The 15934-nt window shown below is 47.6% G+C and overlaps 6 protein-coding genes across 6 annotated transcripts; 2 read left to right on the top strand and 4 right to left on the bottom strand.

Moving 5' to 3' along the window:
- The first annotated feature begins 104 nt into the window (after positions 1–104).
- Positions 105–1212, top strand: GGS22DRAFT_107060 (uncharacterized protein). Its single transcript, XM_047957838.1, has 5 exons — positions 105–600; positions 721–725; positions 781–843; positions 914–947; positions 1006–1212. Exons 1-5 carry the CDS (start codon positions 129–131, stop codon positions 1065–1067), a joined length of 636 nt encoding a protein of 211 aa, XP_047821116.1. The 5' UTR covers positions 105–128; the 3' UTR covers positions 1068–1212.
- Positions 1213–1357: 145 nt separating this feature from the next.
- On the bottom strand, positions 1358–2218 carry GGS22DRAFT_186115 (cleavage and polyadenylation specific factor 5; the record flags this gene model as incomplete). Its single annotated transcript, XM_047964409.1, has 2 exons — positions 1358–1620; positions 1681–2218. 2 exons carry the CDS (start codon positions 2216–2218, stop codon positions 1358–1360), a joined length of 801 nt encoding a protein of 266 aa, XP_047821117.1.
- Positions 2219–2753: 535 nt separating this feature from the next.
- GGS22DRAFT_156626 (uncharacterized protein) lies at positions 2754–4389 on the bottom strand. Its single transcript, XM_047960400.1, has one exon. It carries the CDS (start codon positions 3956–3958, stop codon positions 3437–3439), a length of 522 nt encoding a protein of 173 aa, XP_047821118.1. The 5' UTR covers positions 3959–4389; the 3' UTR covers positions 2754–3436.
- Positions 4390–7395: 3006 nt separating this feature from the next.
- Positions 7396–8961, bottom strand: GGS22DRAFT_178468 (uncharacterized protein; the record flags this gene model as incomplete). The annotated part of the gene is made up of 4 exons (XM_047963581.1): positions 7396–8199; positions 8265–8575; positions 8635–8773; positions 8857–8961. 4 exons carry the CDS (start codon positions 8959–8961, stop codon positions 7396–7398), a joined length of 1359 nt encoding a protein of 452 aa, XP_047821119.1.
- Positions 8962–10564: 1603 nt separating this feature from the next.
- On the bottom strand, positions 10565–12886 carry GGS22DRAFT_107131 (uncharacterized protein). The gene is made up of 4 exons (XM_047957840.1): positions 12778–12886; positions 12504–12702; positions 11542–12395; positions 10565–11488 (listed from the first exon to the last, which is right to left on the bottom strand). Exons 2-4 carry the CDS (start codon positions 12526–12528, stop codon positions 10787–10789), a joined length of 1581 nt encoding a protein of 526 aa, XP_047821120.1. The 5' UTR covers positions 12529–12702; positions 12778–12886; the 3' UTR covers positions 10565–10786.
- On the top strand, positions 12778–15354 carry GGS22DRAFT_107126 (molybdenum cofactor biosynthesis prote). Its single transcript, XM_047957839.1, has 2 exons — positions 12778–14485; positions 14600–15354. Exons 1-2 carry the CDS (start codon positions 13171–13173, stop codon positions 15325–15327), a joined length of 2043 nt encoding a protein of 680 aa, XP_047821121.1. The 5' UTR covers positions 12778–13170; the 3' UTR covers positions 15328–15354.
- Positions 15355–15934: the final 580 nt, after the last annotated feature.

Here is a 15934-nt window from a genome sequence, read left to right on the forward strand (position 1 = left end):
TCTATTATTGCATAATAAGGGTATACGGTAGGTACAAAGGAACCAAGACGACATCTAAATTGGCAAGCAGGGATATAACCCCACCAAAGCTGCAAGTGCAACAACTTCAATTGATCAAATCGATCGCCATGCCGTCATCCGCATCGACATCATCTTTCCAGCACAACTTCTTCAACGTTCTCCTGCTTTCCGTCCTGCTGATAGCTTTCTTCCCGGGAGCCTTTCACTACATATACACTCTCCCGTTCTCCTACATCGCTTCTAAGAGCCACTCTTCCGACCCCCACGCGCCGACAGCCACTGTAACCCCACCAGCGCCCGCCATGTCGTGGATCCAGAAGCAGTTCACGCTTCCGCCACGGTCGCGCGGTTCCTACCTCATTACCGACCACATAGTCAGCTCGATTCCGGAGATAAGACAGTATAAGGTCGGATTGCTCAATCTGTTTGTTCAACACACCAGCTGCGCGCTGAGCTTGAACGAGAATTGGGACGACGATGTGCGCGCGGACATGAGTGATGCGCTGGATCGCATTGCTCCCGAAGCAGGACCCAAAGGGGAAGATCTGTATAGACATAGTGCAGAAGGTCCTGATGACAGTATGTTGCCCTTATAGCTTGTTCCTGTTTCGGGGGCTGGAACTTGTTGGTCGAGTTGACTAGCAAGTTACTGCTCTTACACACTTTTATGCAAGAATTTACTAACTTACGTTGCTACAGTGCCGGTAAACATTATCCGAGTAATTATATAACAGAAGAATTGGTAGCTAACTAAAACAGGCACACGTCAAATCCGCACTCATCGGCGCCAGCGTCACGATTCCCATAAAAGACGGAAAGTTGGTAAGTCATTTATATTATCCGCCTCATATCTTCGATATCGAAGAAAGAAACTTACTAGAGTCAAACAAAGGCAACGGGAACATGGCAAGGAATCTGGTATCTCGGTAAGTTGAATAACATTATGATTCAAATTATTACTTTCTAACATAGTGTCATTTGCAGAGTTTCGCGAAGTGAAGCATACGAGACGGGTCGTAGCAACTATTCAGGGCGAAAAGGCATGAGTAACGTGGAGCATATAAGATAATGAAAGAAGGCAATTTTCATTCCGTTTTATTTAGTACAAGCGTGATTTGTCCATACGCCGAGCGCCATTCCATGATCATGCTCATCCATGGATATTCGAGCTTGAAATCGTAGTAGAAGTGATCTTCTCAAATCTCGTAATCACGTTGTCGCCTAGTGATTTGATAGTTCATGGAGACTTTTTGAAGTATCATGGCGCATTTCCTAAACCCAACCATTCCCGTCCTCTCGAGCATAGGGGGTTTCTAGGTAATCCCTTAATACACGACTACGAGATGCCGTTTCCCTCCTTAAAGTCATTCATAATCTCGTCGCCTCCCGCGAGGACTCGAGTCTTCAAGTTGAAGCCCTCAGGTCCCGATCCAGGGGTCGCAGCAACAACTTCACCGCTTTCATTAACAAACTCGAAGTTGTACCGGCTCAGGAGATGCGGGATGGCGGAGAGTTGGGGGCCGTATCGGGCGGTGTTGTCGTAAAGTTCGAACAGGGGAACTGCGAGTAACTTCATGTTCTTGGGTACACTGAGTACTTCTATGGTAGACTGCAGTTAGCGAGGGAAATTTCCACCTGGATGCATAGAATTTGACTTACTGCTCTCGGGTAATTGGATGAAATAAAGTTTTTTGCATTCCTTCGGCCGCGTTACGTGGGCTGGGATGAACGGGTACATGAACGTCTCGAAGTTAGGGCGCCACCACTGCGCAACACAATCTCCAACTTGCCAGTTGCCAGGTTCCTCGCCCTCGCCCAGCTTGCCCACTGGCGCCAACCGTTCATCTAGACGTGCCTTGAATCCATCGATTTCGTCATCCTCTGGTCGCAGGTAATCGCCGGGGAGCTTGAAAAATGCGTTTGCAATTTGCAACATGAGGATGTGTGGGTGGTTGTGCTCGTGGCACACAAGGATACCTTCGCAGGTTCGGCGCATACCATGGGCATTGTAATGTTCTTCGAGTCGCTTCAAGCGGGCAATGACTGAGGGGTCCTCCTCCGGCTGCGTCTCCTTCACCCCGAATGTGTAGTTTGAGAGAGGATACAATCGTATCGTAGTAGGTTGGTTCGAGTTGAAGGAGAGCGGAATAATCGGAGGAGAGGCGCTCTGAAGCGCTGTCACCGTGACGGTCGACATAGTAGAAGCGAGCCTACGAATTGTGATACGAATAAATTGATGAAAGAGAAAGGTGCAATTTAATCAACAACCTAATCTAATAAGGATTAAAAGACACGCGACACGCACGCTACGTTTGTGATGAGACTAAGCAGACAAGGCTGAGAGCTTCTTTCGTAAAGATTGACGATGTTTGTGGGAAAGGTAATGTCAATTATAGAGGAGTTATGGCACCTGCAGCTCAACTGAACGACGGTGCTTGAAAACAAAAGATCAATCCGAGTAATTATTGGTACATTCAGGAGCTTGCCTTCCAGGTTAGCAGAACACCATAAATATAGAAGCTGCACCAATAAGGAAGGCGGTGACCTATGATGACTGTGCAGTTATCGTTATCGTAAAAATTTGTATTAGTCATGAATTTATATGTCATATAAGAATATCGCAATATCTATTACTTGAATTTACATTTACTCTTATTTTATATTTATTTTCAGCAGGCATTCAAGTCTGGAATGTAATGGAACTAAATGTAGGAAGATATTGTAAAATCTACAGCATCTCTTCACAAATGCCTTAAAAGAATAATATAATGGCAACTAGTCAGATCCTTAAAGCACATACACTACATACTTCATGAGATTCCCTAAGTCGTAGAGCAATTCGAATCTCACAATCAAAATACAGCTCATTAATCTTATAGCTACATACTAGAAAAACTATTAAGCTACTCAACTTACAGACCTCAGTATAAAGAAGCCAAAGCCATTTCCCATATCCATCCAAATCGCTGTCCTTCAATTAGTGCAAATAGGTAACCCCCAAGACAAAATAAAACCCCTGAATTTCTCAGATATCTCTCAAGCTAGACCAACGTCGTAGAATCTCACAACAACGTTATCGGAAGCGACACGTCAACCGACGTACAATTCTCAACATGATATCCGCCTATCTCACCACCATCGGCGCAAGCCATATCCAGAGTCCCATTCGCGACTCCCGTATACGCAACCCTAGACCACGTTAGGGGTCTACAATGGAAAGGGGGGTGTTCATCACTCAGCATCACATCTCCTCCATCACCATTACTACGGGAATCTCCTTTCCATGTATTTCTCCCTAGGTCGGGAGGTACACATACATATGCAGATGTGATTTCCTTTCTTCCAAGGGTCATGGAATATTATGTATAAGTAGGTAGGGATAGGGATTGGGATAGGTATAAGCGAAAGCAGAAACTCACAAACGTCCCGCATCATCATGACAGAACCAAGTCTGATTAACCCTCAGCCCCCCCTCCCCCAGCGCAAACGCCGCCCCCGTCGCGATCGTAAACCGATGCTTGCCATCATTGTCCTTGCGGTCCGCGCACGCTTGCCACGACGCGTCCTCGACCCACCGCGCCGGCGCATCGGAGTCATTCCCGGATTTGGAGAGATGGCCTAGCGGGAACGCGCATATCGTGTAGATCCCGTTCGCGGCGTTCGCCACCGCGAACGACATCGAGATCAGTTGCTGCGGCACTAACCCCCCGTCGTCGTCGCCTTGCCCGGGGAGCGCGGTGTAGTTCCCGTAGCTGACGAAGCTGAGGTTGAATGTGCTTGCTAGGGAGGCTGTGGCGCATTCTACGTTTCCGGGTGCGGATTGTGTTGAGGACGCGTCTGCTAAGTCGGTGTTGCTGCGGGAGAGGAGAAGCAGGGCTTGGATTGGGCTGGGGAGGGTGAGGAGAAGGAGGATTTTCTGGGATATTAAGCGTTTCATCGTCTTTTTCGTCAGATGTTCATCTAGGAAGGTGTAGATGTTCTATTGGTTGCGTGTCTCTTCTAGCTCTGCGATTCTCTTGATATTCATCTCTTGCCGTTGAGAAGGGGCAAGTTCAGGCATCGTCCCTTGCTGCCGCGCTATCAGGCTGCAACCGCGACGGCAGGCCAGGGTGGCCTCATCACGACATCATGAAAGAGCGACGTTCACATGTTATTTGTTGGGCGATACCGGCATGTCTCCACTGATCGATATTAAATATCTGACTACCGGTTCCGTTGAACAGACAATGTTGGGACGCAGATTTATCCATGTTCAGAGTCTAGATTTATCCGCTGATGGCGATGACAGGGGACTCTGCTTGGTATGGCTTTTATCCAATGAGGTGATATTGGCCACTGACATATACACGTAAGAACTCTAATTCGACCTTGGATAGCCAGGCTGTGTTGATTATTGATGTATGTCTTCTTGAGTCTTAGAGAGCTAGGTTGTGATATCATGAGTATGACCTCTCTATTCTTGAAATGATTTACCCCATCACTTGAAGAGTGGCAATACTAACTTAGGACGGCAATGGTAGCCAAGCCCGCCCGATGGACTATGCCGTTTGAACGATCTGTAGGTAGGCAGAATGAACCGATGGTATCATAAACCTCACAATGTGATGGCTTTGCAGACGAGAAATTAAAGGTATGTGAATAGATCGTAACTATATCACCGGCATTATTTTCTCGGCTTAAATAAATACCTACAGGTAAATAGAAACAGATGTTGTTTATCCCACAATATTAAAGAAGAGGGCTTTCGCACCTACCATAGATTTCTCGGCCGACTTTTATGAAACATGTGGCTTTGTAAGGGTTGGCGTTGTCCGGATTGAAATACACAAGAAAAAGAAATTCCATGTTGTGTACCTACACACATAAATGCCTTCAACGGTGAGTATATTAGGTGGCCGTCTCGGAAATTTGTGGGCAGACAAGCCCGATAATTTCTAACACCGTACGGAGGCGTTTACCTATGCGTTGTCGTTGTCCGGTTTGTTAGGCAGATATCCGGTTGGTCAGTAATCACTTTGAAGGCGGAACGCGGACGCGGCAACGTCAGGTCCAGATGACTAAGTGTCATGATACGCGATAGAGACACTTGAGACTTTTGCCTGAATCATGAAAATAAGTTATGACTCGTCATTTTGTGTCACTTTATTCTTTCTTTATATGCAAGTTTCTCGTCCAAGTCAGCAGCCCCTTATGCCTAAATCCGAGGAGAATAAGGAAAATCCGATGATTTAATCTAGAATATGAGAGTACGTACTCGACAGCCACATACGCACGTCGACGATGTTTAGTACCTAGACCGGCTTGGGGTCCACACATATATCTATTATTACCTGAATGGGAATTTTCACGCGGCCTGTCAGCTCTTTAGCTGATGATCGGCTGGTTTCGCGGCGAGGCTGGAAGATCATACCCTACGTACCTATCTCTTCTCCACGCAACCTGCGGTTCTATCTGTGTCAGGTCGAAATTATGATCAGTCCTTTGCAGAAACGATTTAGCCATCTGCCATACCCCTGGAAACGGGAGAGAGCATCTAGCGCGCTCTTGTCGACCAGTTGAATTCCGTTGCCCTTCACACCAATTGTCGGATCGGTGAATCGGGAGCGCTGAAGAGAAATAAGCAATAAGAAGAAGATGTTATCCGGTCTCCCATCTCCGGATCCAAGTCCGCCGTCACGTCCTTTACTAGAAACGACAAATGTAGGCGTGCTTGGTATTACTATGGGCTTGACCAAGACGCCACGGCGTTGTCTCAATACCTAATCTCCCTTCCGCCGTGACCCGATGGCTTATGAGGATTTGCGTGTTCCTATAGCGACAGATAGCCCAATAGCCGCTAGTCGAGGCGATCACCCTAGTCCAGTCAGATTCGTCAAAAGCCACAAGTCTACCTGATTACGAGGAAACCGAAAACTGCTTTTTACACCGGTCAACACATCGTAGCTTAGGTATCGCATATAGCGCCCTTTTTTTCTCAGCGAGAGGGCAACGTGTTAAGAGGAATCTACTGACATCGTGCGACAACGGACCCATTTTGGTTGAAGCCAGGAGGGCTACGTACCCTAGGGATGGGGAAAATGTATAAATGGCGTCAATATTTGGCACGCACGATGACCTCTACACTGCCTTTCTGCAGACCCCACCCCACGCGTTCTAGCCATATCTCACAGGGGACGGCCGGGGATCGGCATGCCTTGTGGAAGGGGATGATCACATGCACGTACGCAAGACCCGGCAAACGCGAAGCATCTCGTTAATAAGGGACCGCAGCTCGGGTCAAGCGGAAGACAGCGCTGGCGCAGTAGTCTACATACCTCAGCGGTGGAGCCTGCAGTTCATGTAGGACCATAAGGATGGCATCTGTCGCGGCCCTTATTTGACCGGTTATATAAGACATTGGGTTAACGTGGGGGTCAATAAAAGGGGGGTCAGTAAGGGGCAGGCCGGGGAAATGTCTACGTGGGAGGAGATGGGAGGTAGTTAGCGAACAAAAGCTTCTCTTACCGGGTAGGGGCAGCATGCACTGACGATGCCGTGTAACACTTGGCCGGTACATGGCGAACATCAGACCGGGGTAAATTATTGCACAGACATGGATAGGTACTAGGCATGTATGGTTCCATTGTAAAAGGAGCGAACGGGTTAAGATGAAGGCCTCCTTGAGGCGCGTTGCATATACGTTGCAGCTGGTGGCATATTCTGCATGCATACGCCATGCTTCAGATACCTGGTATGAGCAAGAAAATCAAACGACGGGCTACGCCGAGATATTATATAACGAGGATATACACGAAATGATAGCTCATGTGGTATAGCATGAGCACATATCCCGATGTCTACAACCATCGAAGGCGCCGGCGAGAGCGTGAAGCACTTTGCTTTCTGCATGTATGTAAGTCCCCTTTCCGCAACGGATGGTGAAGTAAAATTAGTTGGATTCAATCAATATGAGGCTCTGCAGGAGGCATATACAAGGAGTGCCAAGAGCCTCTATGCCTGGCCGGAAAGGGGACGACGCCCCTTTCTTCCCTCTCCGGCTAACGACTACACCGCCCAAGATCAGACAAAGGTAGAAGCAAGTTTATTGTACAGCACATCGCAGGATTCATATCCGATACTATCAAGGAATGACCTGATTCATATGGATGTCTGCAATTACGTAGATACATCGCGGTAAGGACAGTTGAGCCGACCCAATGAGTATTCCAACCAGAAGCAGACCGCCCCCGCCGTGTATATCGAAATAATGAAGAAAAGTAAACAAGAAACGCTCGCGAAGGTCTTTTTACCTGGAAAATAGGAAACCATAGCCAAGCAGTAATGTGTCTCCAAAATTGTGAACCAGCATCACCCACTGCGTACGATCATGCTAGCCTAGTGACGTTTGCTTGACTTCTCCTTCGAGTCCGGCTTCTTTGGAGAAGAAGACGACGATGTGCCGTAAGCAATGACAACGCCTGATTTGTGTGACTTGTTTTTCTTGTCGTGTGAACTTGGCTCTCGAGTGCTCTCCTTCTTCGACTTTTTCTCCCTGTCGTCTCGCCGCTCTTTATGACCCGAAGATCGGTGTTTGACATTTTCGTTTTCGGATACGCCTTCTTTGGTGTAATCAACTCTCAGTTCCCGACCTTCGTACTTGTACCCATTTAGTCGCCGAATCAGCTTGCTGGCCACCTCTTCGCTCTGGAACGTGACAAGAGCGTAGCCTCTGTTTGATGCTTGGCCTTCAGTTAGCGGCAAGTCAACATGCTGAATTTTATCAGCATCGGATCCGGCTTTCTTTCGGATGAGATCTTGTACCTGGTTGACATTGATCGAAGGTTGAATTTGTTTCACAATGATTTTACGTTGTTTCGTTGGAACCATGCTATTGGAAGGATCATTTGGCATCGGCGTTATGGGTTCCGGACTAGGCATGCTGTTATACATGGCGTAATCGTTGTTTTGATACCCGCTCACTTGATATTGCTGGGAGAAGCCTGTATCATAAGGGTATTGTACCATCGTGGAAGGCGAAACCATGGTTGATTGGTCTAGGTAGCTGCTACTTGAAGTATCGTAGGTGTAGCAATTAGGCGTCTCGCTGTAATCAGGAGGCATGGCGCTTGACGCAGTATAAGGCGCGCATTCCATTGACGAAGTAGCTGTATATAGAGAAGAGGTTGCGGGAGAAGTCCACTAGAAGGGGTTAGCAACCAAAAATAATACGAGATTCTCTCTTATTCGAGTTTGAAGAAACCTACCTCCCCGTACCCAGTAGCATGCGGTGACATCAACGGGGGTGTGCTAGCCGCATACTGCGTCGAGGGAGGTGTTTTGAATCTCGATGCATGAGTGGTCTTGGATGTAGAGCCGCTCGATTTCGAGCTCGCTTTGGAAGCCGTTTTGGAAGCCACCTTGGAAACGGTCTTGGGAACCGCCTTAGAGGCCGTTTTCGAGGAACCCGTGGCCGCTTTTGAAGGAACCACGGATTCCCTGATCATGATAGTTTCGGAGATATTCTTGCCATCGGCCAGGAGTGCTCGTCCGTTGAAGATACCTCCGTTGAGAAGCCCTATAATTAAGTTCCAGTTAAGATTAAAATATCTAATTAATTCTCGGAGATTATCTTACGGAGAGCTGCATCATAATTGTCCCTACCCCAAACAGAAACCCAACCAGACGTGCTCTCGTTGAACACCTCGACTCGGTCAACCATGCATACTGCCCGCACATGGTTTTTCAACTGTCTCCAAGTTGTTTGCCATGGCAACTTTCGTAGGTATATTGTTAGTAGGAAGAAGCCATTTAAAGAGGGAGGTTGCACGATTCAAAGCTAATTTACGCTGAGCTCACATTTGACACCAAAATGTAGTACAGGTTCGTTTGATTTCCTGGCAAGACTTTGGTTTGCATAGTCCCGTTTATGGGGACTTGATGGGTGAAGGCATCCGAAGACATCGTGAACGGACAGCTGCAGCTCTCAAAGAGTTTACTCAAAAATGTTTGGCAGGGAGCACCCTTGGCGAGAGAATCGTGTGAAACGAACACAACAGTAGGAAAGATCCGATGGGGCTCTTTATATGTTGCACGAGTATATCTATGGTCCGAATGTACGCGATGACAATGAAGACGAAGCCTAATAGAAGTTACACAAGATGGTAGTCTGAGACTCGGTGGTATATATCGTAAGTTACCCAGGTAGATGTATGCAGGATCGTGCCGTGCCAGGTACGACCAATGCGTATATTTTAGCCAGCAGCCAGCAACCATGCAACCCGTACACCGATTGGGTCAAGAGATGTCAGCGATGAGGGCACCCATGGCTCCGGAGATATGTATATCGAGACACGGTCGTAGATTGTGTGAATGTGCTACTTTCTACCACGCGTAGCCCAATAGGAAACTGCCGTGTAGTAGTTGGTACCAGTCTTTTACCTGCATGATAACGCGAGCCATCAGTCACAGTCATTGACCATGACCTTGTTACGAAATCTGACAGCATTGCTGAATAAGGTATATTCTCCTATTTGATCTTCGGCGGGGATCAAGCCATAAAAGTCAGTCGAGGCTTGCAACCTAGGAAGAGGATCGATGACCCTTGCTCCAACAAGAAACTGTTCGGTACCCGGTGACAGAGTTCGTTGTAGAGTAGGTAGGGGAGTAGCTGAGGTAAGAGGGTTGATGGATGTATTGAGAAAGGTCCTTAAAGATAATCTAGCTTATTATTACGGGGTACGTTATTCGATTTTAAAGACCTAGTTTGATTCCATAAGCTAGGTAAGATTTGGATACCTACCTACCTACTTTACCTACTACCTAGATAGGTTAGGAGGTAATTAGGTAGATAGGTACATGCTAGTAGACGGTAAAGATAGCCTGCGTGTCTGAGGCTCACTGAATATTCTGTGGGGGCGGGAAGCTGGTGGAGATCGATAGATCTAAGATGTCTTCAGGTCGTACTTCGAGCTTTGGCTGTATCATAATATCGGTATTTTTGACGATGCTATTGAGTTGGGGAAGACCATGCGATATGCAGACAAGGGGGTTAGGTGGTTCCCTACTTAAGTGGCGTTTTTAACGGCTTCAATTTGCCGCACCCGTGGTCATCGAGTTCTTTCGAGAATGGCAGCCCATAAAAACCCCCAAGGTACAACATGCTGCGTCGTACTAGCGTCAAGTAACGTCGTGAATTTAGTACATGCTTGGGTAGGTATCTGTATTGAATGGTTACCTAGGTATTTGTCCAGGATAGATAATCTGTTGTTGGCAAACACGTCGTAGGAGGCTAGAATCTTTCCAAGAATGTTTTCGTGCATGTCGTAACACAGCAAGGGTATCATTGCCCGGCATACCGAGTGCCCGTTGACTCTTCGACTGCGACTGCAACTACGGCTGCCCTCCTAGCTTTCTAGCCAACTAGCTTATGTGATTGGTTTATTCCTAACGGTGTCCAGTCGATGAGATCAACCCACGATCTTTGAGCGAAGTTGATGATGTCTTCCACACCGAGTACTTCTTTCTTATTAGCGTCTTCCTATCTTTCTCGCCCAACCAAGTAACCAAAACGTACGTTGTAGATCGAGCTCATCGGTTCACTAACAACAGTATGAGATCCGAACATACCCTGCGACTCTGAAGTCACTAAAAGGCCATTCTTGCATTCGGGACAGTTGACTTTGTCTTCCGGGATTAAGCTAATGGCTATTATTCCACGGTACTGGGTGCCTAAATTTCATACCCCATCAACTTGATATGTGACAGAACCCTTGCGCAGGTCCCCGGCTTAGCGGCTGATGAACTGAAATGTGTCATCCAGCTCACTCGCATAGTCGTCATCTGGGTCAATATCGATACTGTCCTCTGCATCCTCTAATTCATATGCGAGTTTTGGTGATGACTGCATATTTATATCGCTCCCATGACTGATGGGGCTACCAGGCGCAGAATCGTCCTCGTGCCAGGGGAGTGCTTCTCCATCAGAATCTGCAAGTGAAATAACCATGCAGGTTGCGTGGTCAGTGAAGAATAGTGCTGCAGACTCTGCCCTCGTCCGTATCCATGCGGCGTAAGTCTTACTACTTAAGGCTTCTGGAAATTGGCGTGCCATGTCGATAGACCGTGGGCCCTGGCTCAGAGGGTCCCAGGCAAACACGAGACTTCCATACCTGTCCCCATCACACCTCATAAGGAGAAGTTCTGGATGGACTGGGTGCCATTCTAGCTTTGTTACATTGGCGTGGTACATGAGCACAGCCCGAAGATCGGAACTAGGGAGATCCCAGATCCAGATCGTACCTGGGGCGTCTTCTAGCCTCGTGGCTAAAAGAGACGAAGAACAGTCGAATTTGACAAGATTACAACCAGATGTAGGTTCCTGAAGGTTATTCGGCGTAGTCCACTGTGGCGTCACCGCCTGCGTGGCTTTGATGAACCCTGGCGAGGAAATTGATCCAGTATTTGGAAGAGTGTTTTGTTCTTGCCAGATCTTCACGGTCAGCAACCTGTGTTCCTACAGTCCCCACTACATGGGTAACTTACTTGCAATGTATCCTTGGGCTGGATAACTTGTGGGTGATGGAGCCGCATTGCTTCTACCATGGATGGCGTATTTAGGATGCATATGCAGGGAGAACTGTTTGCAACTGCTGCGAGTCTACAGTCAGGGCTGAGCGTGAACGCTTTCACGCCAGTACTAAGCAGACCCATGTCCTGAGGTGCATGTAAGAGGGGACCGTTCCAATCCTTGAAAATATGACCGTCAGAAGTATAGAAAAGGACCCTGGGGGATTGAGCTGATGATTCACACACTACCAACCATCTCCCATCCGCGGTCCAGACCAGTCCTTGAGCATCAATAGTGTCCGGGTACCAGGACCGTTGAAGCTCTCTCGTCCCCGGGGAATGGATGCTGATCATATCCTTCCCAGAAGTTCTCGTGAGCAGGGCAAGGTGTTTTGTCTTTGGGCGGAAGGAAATCCCTTTAGTTGCAGTGGCAGCGCTGTAGAATTTGGGGTTTGTGATTTCTACAGCCTTTGAGCTCGTAAGATTGATGAGTGTTAATTTGATACCGAATGGCGACCAAATGCACACCTCATGGTCGGTAGCTCCAAAATCGATGAAGGTTGACCTACCGATCGACGGCGGAATCCTAATAACACCATGGAAATCGCCGCTTCTGGCCGAGAAGACATGTATCTGATCCGTGATAGCGACTAAGATCCTCGTAGAGGAAGGTGACCAGAGAAAGCTGGTCGTCACACCGGTCGTGAGATCCTGTGGAAGTTTTATAGTTCGGAGTACGTCCAGAGATATAATAGTCCGTATGACGATACTTGATGGTAGGAGGGTTGCAATTAGTTCACCATCTGGGCTTGGGCAAGAGTGAGGCGATGCTAATTGTGAGCATTAGTATCTATTTCTGGTTCCGAGCAACTCAAATGGGTAGACAGATGGCAAGAATTTAAAGAGCAGAGTTATATAGTCTTGGGGTGAATTCCTACACTGAAGGGCCTTCGAGAAGCGCATGATATATTAAATTTGCCGGAATAATCCGGTACTGAGTATCATGAATAATTAGGTATTTTGAAGCCGTGAGGTGAGACCGGTGAGAATGCTATCGTAAGACTTTTAGGTCATAACCGCCTCAATACGGCAGAATTAACCGTCGCAACCGATGATCAATCATAAAACGATACAGGTCTATGTGATATTAGCTGACTGACCAGTCAACTATTTCGAATTATCAGCTCATTGATACAAAAAATGGAGCCTCACCTTGAGCTACCTAATAGGTATTGTTTTTGTTGACTTTCAGATGTACAAAGTCAATCTTTCAATCTTCCAATCTTTCAGGGTTCCGACCCAGTGGAACACCGCAACGACTTCGGAATGCGCCCCACCGCGATCCACCATTTACGCTTATCTCTTTTTAAGGTCTCCACCAGCGATAGTAGCTGTGCTGACTCATCTCAGCTTCATAAGGCAGGTACAACACATTGGTACCCGTGACATCTCCGCGTATCGTGGCAATTAAGACATTGTTTCTCTTTTGTTCTCCAAATTGACAACTAACTTGTTCAAACTTCAAGCAACCCGCCAATATAAGACATGATGCATCGTATCCCATAAAAACTTTTGTTCGGCGAAACATCTTAACCGCCTATCGAGATGACGCATATAACTTTCTCGATGAATTTAGTGCGGGCCGTATCTTGGGGTCTGCGTACCCCGACCGGGAAATATCGCTCTGAGTCTCTGCGGCGAATAGGCACAGCGGCGGCGGCGGTGGCAATACCAAATATTTCGGAGTCCGAAAGTCCGATCCAGGCGCCACCCGCTCAGCCTTCCCGGCGGCAATTGTTGAAAGATGCCAAGCCGTTTTCGGACTTCCTTACGGACACCTTCCAACGGCAACACGACTACTTACGCATTTCGCTTACCGAAAGGTGTAATCTTCGATGCGTTTACTGTATGCCAGAGGAAGGTGTCCCTCTCTCTCCTCAAAGAGAGTTGCTAACAACCCCTGAGGTTGTTATGCTGTCATCTCTGTTCGTTTCTCAGGGGGTTAACAAGATCCGTCTGACAGGAGGGGAACCTACCATTAGAAAGGATATACTGCCATTAATGCAACAGATTGGTGCTCTTCGCCCGCATGGTCTGCGGGAACTCTGTCTTACCACCAACGGTATAGCGCTCCATCGAAAGCTCGAAGGTATGGTTGAAGCTGGACTAACCGGCGTCAACTTGAGCCTTGATACACTGGACCCATGGCAGTTTCAGATCATGACCAGGCGAAAGGGCTTCGATGCCGTTATGAAAAGCATCGAGAGAGTATTTGAGCTTAACAAGCACGGAGCCGGCATCAAGCTCAAGATCAACGCGGTCGTCATGCGGGGAATAAATGATCGGGAGATCATTCCTTTCGTCGAGATGACCCGCGAGAAAGATATTGAAGTAAGGTTTATAGAATATATGCCGTTCGATGGCAATAAGTGGAACGAGGGTAAAATGTTTAGTTATTCAGAGATGTTGGATCGTATTCGGGAGAAATTTCCTGGTATAGAAAAAGTACGGGATCACAAGAATGATACGAGCAAGACCTACAGGATCCCTGGATTTGTTGGCAAGATTGGCTTTATCACCAGCATGACACACAACTTTTGTGGGTCCTGTAATCGTCTTCGCATCACAAGCGATGGCAACCTCAAAGTTTGTCTCTTTGGAAACTCGGAGGTCTCGCTGCGTGATATCCTAAGAGAATCTAACGGGGGAGAACCGGTTGACGAGGAAGCTTATGAGACTATGAAAAAGATCGAGATGGACCGACGACAGCAAATATCAAGCGAGCCGACATCCCTTCACTTATCCCCTAGTGAGCACAGACTTCTAGAGGTCATCGGTATGGCCGTGAAGAGGAAGAAGGCCAAGCATGCTGGTATTGGCGAGTTGGAACATATGAAGAATAGACCCATGATACTCATAGGTGGGTGACTACTCCTATCCCTTGGAGCGATTAGACCTACAAGGGATCATATAAACGCCTGCCATTCCGATTCGAGGCAACTAGAGGAACTCGAACTGAACGAGCACATGGCAGGTCCGCGGCGATTCATTCCGGATAGCCGTTCGCAAATCTTGCCTTTCGATGCTGCGAGGAATCCTCTTGTCATACCTTCAGCTCCTAAGAGGGTGGCCTCTTGGTTACCTACCCCGCCAAACATCATCGTACACGGACAACACCTGCGGTGCTTCTCACAGACGAGCCTACGGCATAATGAGAAGAGCAACGTTGCCAAGTTGACGCATGTATCCGAGTCTGGCTCTGCTCACATGGTATCTATATCAGAAAAGACGCCGACCAAGAGAATCGCCAAGGCAGCATGCAGTATTCATTTCACCAATAGGATCGCTTGCAAGCTCATCAAAGAGAATCAGATCAAGAAGGGAGACGTCTTAGGGGTTGCCCGTGTGGCAGGGATTATGGCCGCAAAGCGAACATCCGATCTCATCCCGCTTTGTCACCCTATCGCGATCACCAAAGTTACTGTAGACCTTGTCGTACGTGAAAACGATAATAACGACGAAGAAGAGAATGGAGGTGGCCGAGTTGATATTGAGGCAACTGTAGCTTGCGACGGCAAGACAGGGGTAGAAATGGAAGCTTTAACAGCTGCTTCTACGGCAGCACTCACTGTATACGATATGTGTAAAGCAGTAGATAAAAGGATGAGCATTCAAGGCCTGAGAGTCGTTCTCAAAGAGGGCGGCAAGAGTGGCCGATGGGTTGATGGCGTCCAGGACGATCTGACTAGCCCAGATGAATAATACGATTTGTTAAATGATGCTTCAGATATCTCGATGTTAATGATCGTGATATGCATAGGGATTGCCCCGCGGGGAACGGGGAAGTGATCCAGATGCCCGGGATCTTCATCTATATGATTATACTAACACGTTACACCATGAACAAATACCTATCATTAATAATATCGAAATGCTTTCTACAACTATTCTTGGCAAACTCATCTCATAGCATGTGAGGCCGCCCACCATCGTCAATGGTACTACCGCATGCGATGGTTACTGAGTCTCTGTGTACGCAGTGTTTTCAATTGGGTTGCGGAAGCTGACTCGGGCAGTTCGGGATCCCGGTATTAACCCCGCCAGGCTGAAGATCTCTTGAGTTGGAAATATTTTGCCCAGCTGTCGCGGACCAGCCAATGAGGCTTTGACGATAACAAAGTCGAGGTCCGGTCCACTTCGAGGACCCTTTTTCCAAGCTCCGCGGGGCAACGTACATACGTAGATACGCTATATTTGGTGTCTCACTGTGTGGAACTCGGGACTGAGGATTGTTCCAATTAAAGTCGAGGTCGTATGCGCTATGTAGTAGGTGCATACGTAGTTCACTTCGCATATTAGAAAAGACGCA

This window comes from Annulohypoxylon maeteangense (assembly GCF_022496945.1).
Source record: "Annulohypoxylon maeteangense strain CBS 123835 unplaced genomic scaffold GGS22scaffold_4, whole genome shotgun sequence".
NCBI classification, from domain to species: Eukaryota; Fungi; Ascomycota; class Sordariomycetes; order Xylariales; family Hypoxylaceae; genus Annulohypoxylon; species Annulohypoxylon maeteangense.

Bases quoted from the DNA above. Each gene is read 5' to 3' on its own strand.
- GGS22DRAFT_156626 (XM_047960400.1), bottom strand. From the start codon at position 3,958: ATGAAACGCTTAATATCCCAGAAAATCCTCCTTCTCCTCACCCTCCCC.
- GGS22DRAFT_107131 (XM_047957840.1), bottom strand. From the start codon at position 12,528: ATGCGCTTCTCGAAGGCCCTTCAGT. The intron at 12,396-12,503 runs GTAGGAATTCAC...GCTCACAATTAG, and splicing joins CTTCTCGAAGGCCCTTCAGT to CATCGCCTCACTCTTGCCCA. The intron at 11,489-11,541 runs GTAAGTTACCCA...CTGACCGTGAAG, and splicing joins AGCCCAAGGATACATTGCAA to ATCTGGCAAGAACAAAACAC.
- GGS22DRAFT_107060 (XM_047957838.1), top strand. From the start codon at position 129: ATGCCGTCATCCGCATCGACATCATCTTTCCAGCACAACTTCTTCAAC. The intron at 844-913 runs GTAAGTCATTTA...AGTCAAACAAAG, and splicing joins CCATAAAAGACGGAAAGTTG to GCAACGGGAACATGGCAAGG. The intron at 948-1,005 runs GTAAGTTGAATA...TGTCATTTGCAG, and splicing joins GCAAGGAATCTGGTATCTCG to AGTTTCGCGAAGTGAAGCAT.
- GGS22DRAFT_107126 (XM_047957839.1), top strand. From the start codon at position 13,171: ATGACGCATATAACTTTCTCGATGAATTTAGTGCGGGCCGTATCTTGG. The intron at 14,486-14,599 runs GTGGGTGACTAC...AGCACATGGCAG, and splicing joins TAGACCCATGATACTCATAG to GTCCGCGGCGATTCATTCCG.